The 6,456-nt window shown below is 48.9% G+C and overlaps 1 protein-coding gene across 1 annotated transcript; it reads left to right on the top strand.

Annotated features, from left to right (window-relative positions):
* The first annotated feature begins 1,163 nt into the window (after positions 1-1,163).
* LOC124651367 (probable glycerol-3-phosphate acyltransferase 3) lies at positions 1,164-2,911 on the top strand. The gene has a single exon (XM_047190463.1). It carries the CDS (start codon positions 1,164-1,166, stop codon positions 2,808-2,810), a length of 1,647 nt encoding a protein of 548 aa, XP_047046419.1. The 3' UTR covers positions 2,811-2,911.
* The last annotated feature ends 3,545 nt before the right edge of the window (positions 2,912-6,456 follow it).

Raw genomic sequence — 6,456 nt, forward strand, 5'->3', positions numbered from 1 at the left:
GAACCCTCCCGAGATAGGGTCTGCAATGGCGGCCACAACAGAACTTTTCGTGGATGGAGGCTTGGGTGTTCAGGGTTTTCGCAGATCGTGAATAAATAGACGGAAGGGCGAGGTCGGTGGAGGCCAGGGGCCCACACCTGCGCCTAGGGGTGGTCTGGCCGCCCTGTGGCCTTTCTTCGTCTCCCCTTCGGACTCTGTCTTCGTTATGGTAAAATAGGCACTTCAACTTTTGTTTCGTCCAATTCCAAGAATATTTCCTGTACAACTTTTCTGAAACCAAAAACTGCAGAAAACAGGAAAATGACACTGTGACATCTTGCCAATAAGTTAGTGCCGGAAAATGTATAAAAGTGCGACAAAATGTAAATAAAACATAGTGGAATTGGTGTAAAACAAACATGGAGCATCAAAAATTATACTCCCTCCGTCCATAAATAGATGCCAAAGATTTGTGCAAATTCAGATGTATCTATACACTAAATCGTGGCTAGATACATTCAAATTTAGACAAACTTTTAGCATCTATTTATGGACAGAGGTAGTAGATACGTTTGAGACGTATCACATGGCTGAAGAGCGATGTTTCCCAAACGCGGCACGAAGAAAAAACATTTTCAAACGCTCGATCCGGTTGATGTTTGGGGTTGCGGCTAGAGATGCTCTCAGGATTCCCCAGAATCGTTTATACTAGAAGAGAACTGAAAGGCCGTTTAGGGCCCGGGGCCAGATCAGGCTTCATACCTGCAAGACCTCGTCAAGCTCCTCATAGTCAGGGTGAAGGTGAGCTCCAGCGACGTTCTCCGCCTCCGAAACCTTTTCTCCCACATCCTAGAGGTTCGACTCCAGTGGCATTTATTAATTATTTTATTGAAGTTGGGCTTTTTTTAGCCTTCCATTTGATCTCGGCGTGGTAGATTAGAAGTGCTTCGTACACGACCAGACGCATAAAGATTGAAGAGTAGAGAGAGGACGACGAAGATCCGGTCAGTAAAAGTTCAATTGTTGGCAAATTGATAAACTGTTGACTGATAGCTAGCAATTTTGTAAAAAACATTGATTAGGCGTGCACACGTACAGTACGTGGCAAGTGGTACCATGCCACCGTGCAATATATAACACGAAAGGTGACTGCTATGTCTAGCTAGCTGCATGCTGATCACAAGATGGCGGCAGCGCAAAAAATTGTCTTCTCCAACTTCCTCTCGCTTCTCTTCCATGGCAGCGGCGGCGGTGCCCCGCCGGCGGCATTGCCTCCACACTCATCTGAAAAAGTGTGCATACACAGGCGTGCACCTGACGCGGCGCGGCTCGCCGAGGCGACCGCGTTGGTCGTCGACGTCGAGGGCGGCTTGCTCCTGTCGCACTCCCTCTTCCCATACTTCATGCTGGTGGCCGTCGAAGCCGGCGGATTCTTCCGAGGCCTCATACTTCTCCTTCTCTACCCTGCGATAGCCTGCGCCGGCGCCATCGGTGGAGGTGACGTGGCCGTGCGGGCTATGGCCTTCGTCGCCTTCTGCGGGCTCAGCGCCGCGCGGTTCCGCGCCGGCCGCGCCGTGCTGCCACGGTGGCTCCTGGAGGACGTCGGGCTCGAGGCGTTCGACGCCTTGCGGCGGAGGCCGTTTGGTGCTGCCGGTAAGAGGGCGGTGGTGGTGTGGGCCAGCAGGATGCCGAGGGTGATGGTGGAGCCATTCTTGAAAGAGTACCTGATAGCTGACGCCGCTGACGTCGTCGCGGCGAGGGAGATGAAGGTGCTGTGGGGATTCTACACCGGCCTCATGGAGGAAGGCGACGGAGAAGCGGCGTCGAAGGCGAGGAAGAAGCTCATCGAAGAGGAGGGCGCCTTCGTCGGCGACGATGTCGTGGGTATCTCCGGAGGATCCATGGAATTCCTTGGACACACTCTGTCTTCCTCGTGCAAGGAGGTGTACGTGGTGAGCGCCGAGGAGAAGAGCAAGTGGCGGCCGTTGCCGCGGCGCGAGTACCCGAGGCCCCTCGTCTTCCACGACGGCCGCCTCGCCTTTCTCCCGACGCCGCTCGCCACCATCGCGATGTTCGTCTGGCTCCCCTACGGCGCCGCGCTCGCCGTGGCTCGCCTCACCGTCGCCATGGTGCTCCCCTACCGCTACGCCACGCTGATCCTCGCCGCCACGGGCCAGTCGTGGCGCCTCCGAGGATCGCCGCCTCCATCATCGCGCTCGCCGTCGCGCGGGCAGCTGTACGTGTGCAACCACCGCACGCTGATCGACCCCGTGTACGTCTCCATCGGGCTGGACCGCCCCGTGCGCGCCGTGTCCTATAGCCTGAGCCGCCTCTCGGAGATCCTCTCCCCCATCGGCCGCACCGTCCACCTCGTCAGGAACCGCGCCCACGACGGCGCCGCCATGGCGCGCCTCCTGGACGGCGGCGCGCATGTCGTCGTCTGCCCGGAGGGCACCACCTGCCGCGAGCCGTACCTGCTCCGCTTCAGCCCGTTGTTCACCGAGCTCAGCGGCGACGGTGTCGTTCCCGTGGCGCTCGCCGTCGAGACGGCCATGTTCCATGCCACCACTGCCGGCGGCTGGAAGTCCATGGACCCGCTCTACTACATGGCCAACCCCAGGATGTGCTACACGCTGGAGTTTCTCGACATAGTCGACACGGCGCCCGTCGGGAACGGCGTGGCGGCGAGCACCGACGTGGCCAACCGCGTGCAGCGGATGATGGCGGCGGCGCTCGGGTATGAGTGCACCATGCTCACGAGGAAGGACAAGTATCTCATGCTCGCCGGCAACGACGGACTCGTGGGCGCAAAGGGGCCAACGTGTCAGTGAGTGTGACTGGAAATTATTGAAACCATAAGCGTCGAAAAGGAAAGGGAAAATGAGAGATTTGAAAATGAGAGCGACTGCAGCATATATATGTAACTACTAGTCCTTCTAATTCAAATATATATACTGTTAAGTGTTTGGCAAAACCTTCGACACACATTACTTGTGTGAGTGTGATAGTAGTAAGAAAAGGTGTATGAATATTTTCCAAAAAAGTATATTAATAATGCAAATAATCTAACAAACAAATGGCAGTCTTAGAGGGAGCAAACTCGTCTTGTCCACTGCGTCGCTAGAGCTGTCCATGCTACTCTTAATTGGGTGTGTCCATTACATCATTCATACAATGACATAACCTTGTTATTAATAACATCCAATGTTCATGATTATGAAACTAATCATCCATTAATCAACAAGCTAGTTAAGAGGCATACTAGGGACTCTTTGTTGTCTACATATCACACATGTACCAATGTTTCGGTTAATACAATTATAGCATGGTATGTAAACATTATCATAAACACAAAGATATATAATAATAATCATTTTATTATTGCCTCTTGGGCATATCTCCAACACAAAGTTCTTTCAAACTTCTCATGCCATTGTTTGGGTGCTTGTTTGAGATCATACAAAGATTTCTTTAATTTACACACCTTTCTTTCTTGACCTTATAGTACGAAACCATCAGGTTGTTCCATGTAAATTTCCTCGTCCAACTCTCCATTTAGGAAAGCCGTCTTAACATCCATTTGACGAACGAGAAGACCGTGTGAGGCAGCCAATGATAGTAGTACTCGAATTGTGGTCAATCTCACCACAGGTGAGTAGGTATCGAAGAAATCTTCGCCTTCCTTTTGGGTATAGCCTTTTTCTACAAGCTGAGCTTTGTACTTCTTAATAGTACCATCAGCTCGAAGCTTCTTCTTAAATACCCATTTACATCCTACAGGTTTGCACCCATAAGGACGCTCAGTTAACTCCCACGTTCCATTAGCCAAGATGGAATCCATCTCGCTTTGAACTGCTTCCTTCCGAGTAGTACGCATCGGGAGATGCGAGAGCTTACGAAATGGCGAGTGGGAGTATCATCCACAAGATACACAATGAAATCATTACCAAAAGACTTTGCAATCCTTTGTCTCTTGCTCCTTGTGGGAGCTTCATTGTCATCTTCATCAGAATCTGAACTCTCATCATCAGATTCCTCATCAGACTCCATAGGAGTTTCATGTATTGGATCAGATTTCCAACTAGACATGCCATGCATATCTCTCGTAGAAAATATATCCTCAAATAATATAGCATCTCTTGATTCAAAGATGGTGCCAACATTCATGTCGTCCACTCCAGATTTCACCACAAGAAATCTATAAGCAATGCTATGGGTAGCATAGCCAAGAAAGACACAGTCCACGGTTTTTGGTCCAAGCTTTCGCTTCTTGGTGATTGGCAAATTCACTTTAGCCAAACAGCCCCAAGTTCGTAGGTAGGAGAGTGATGGCCTTTTCTTTTCCCATTCCTCATAAGGGATAATCTCTTTATTCTTGGTTGGAACACGGTTTAGGACATGACACGAAGTCAATATAGCCTCCCCCACCATTCCTTGGATAAACCTGAAACATCTAACATGGCGTTAAGCAAATCTGTTAGAGTACGGTTTTTCCTTTCCGCAATCTCATTGGATTGTGGGGAATTGGGAGACGTCCTCTCATGGATTATACCATGTTCCGCACAGAATAAATTGAACTCATTAGAAAAGTACTCTCCACCACGATCGGACCGAACCCTTTTTATCTTTCTTTCTAGCTGATTCTCAACTTCAGCCTTATAGATTTTAAAGAAATCAAGAGCCTCTTCTTTAGTTTTCAGGAGATACACATAACAGTACCTAGTGGAATCATCAATCAAAGTCATGAAATATTTCTTTCCACCTCTTGTCAACTCACCATTCATCTCACATAGATCTGAATGTACGAGCTCTAGTGGTGCCAAATTTCTTTCCTTCGCAGGCTTATGAGGCTTGCGGGGTTGCTTTGCTTGCACACAAGCATGACACTTAGAGCCTTTGACAAAGGTGAATTTCGGAATTAAACTCATATCAGCAAGTCGCGTCATACAACCGAAATTAACATGACAAAGTCGTGAATGCCAAACATTAGTTTCATTAACACTAGTGCTTACATGGTTCACAACATTATCACAGAAGTCTTATAGAGAGAAGCGAAACATTCCCTCACATTCATAGCCCTTTCCAACAAAAATTCCATACTTAGACAGTACAACTTTATTGGACTCAAACACCAACTTAAACCCATCTTTCATAAGACGGGAGCCACTAACGAGATTCTTCTTGATAGAAGGAACATGCAGCACGTTCTTTCCCGAAGTAAACTTCAGATCTACCGTGCCAACACCATAAACAGTAGCATGTAACCCATTCCCCATCATTATTGAGGAACCTCGGGCCTGATAAGAGGCAAACATGGAGATGTCAGCACACACATGAACATTAGCACCTGTATCAACCCACCATTTCATGGGCTGAAACACCGAAAGAACAGTAGGTAATATATTACCATACCATGTAGTTCCTTCCTCTGTGTTGCCAATGATCATGTTGACAGAATTTGAGTTCTGTCCAGCCTGACCTTTCTTTCCTTTGCATTGTGGACAGCGATTAGCCCAATGGCCTGTCTCGCCACACACCCAGCAATGATCTTTCTTCTCCCTTTTCCCCTTCTTCTTGAAGTTGGTAGTCTGAGAGACTCCCTTGTTCTTTTCCTTGAACTTGTGGGCATTTTTATGTACCATATTGGCAGCAAAACGTCCCTCGGTTCCTCTAGTGTGTTTATCTTTTACCCTCGCCTTCTCCTCAACATCTAGAGAGCCCATGATATTCTCAACAGAGAACTCATGCCTCTGATGTTTCAGAGAAGTGGCAAAGTTCCTCCATGAAGGGGGAAGCTTAGCAACAATGCATCCCGCGACAAATTTGTCCGGTAGCACACACTTGAGGAGTTCAAGTTCCTTTGCCACGATATGTATCTCATGAGCCTGTTCTACTACAGATCGGTTCTCAACCATTTTGTAGCCATTGAACTGCTCCATAACATATTGTTCACCTCCGGCATCGGCAACACCAAACTTAGCGTCCAGTGCATCCCACAGTTCCTTCCCATTTCGGATGTGCAGATAAGCATCAACCAACTTGTCTCCAAGCACACTTAGGACGGCACCCACAAAGATTACGGTGGCATCCCCGAACGCATTATCCTCTTCAGGAGTAAACGTATTCTCCAGATCTGATCTATCATGCAGGTCGACACGTACCCAACTTAGTTGGTGCACCAAGCACACGGCGCGACGTGCGTGCCGAGGCAGGCGGAGGAGGAGGAGTGCGCGATGGCTCCTTCTATTCCCACTCACTTGGAAGGACTAGAACATCAGCCCTTATATACCACTCCAACTCACTCCCAACTAGCAATGTGGGACTAAACTTTGTCCCCCAAGGCTGTCTCAAACTGCCAACATGATGAGCCTTGAGATTTTAGAAATTGTAGACTATATGAGCTGCCTTATTGGGCTGCAGCCCATCTACATTCAACAGAAGATGCATAAGATTAAGGAGCAGAGAGAGGACGAAAAA

This window comes from Lolium rigidum, chromosome 5 (genome assembly GCF_022539505.1).
Source record: "Lolium rigidum isolate FL_2022 chromosome 5, APGP_CSIRO_Lrig_0.1, whole genome shotgun sequence".
Lineage (NCBI taxonomy): Eukaryota > Viridiplantae > Streptophyta > Magnoliopsida > Poales > Poaceae > Lolium > Lolium rigidum.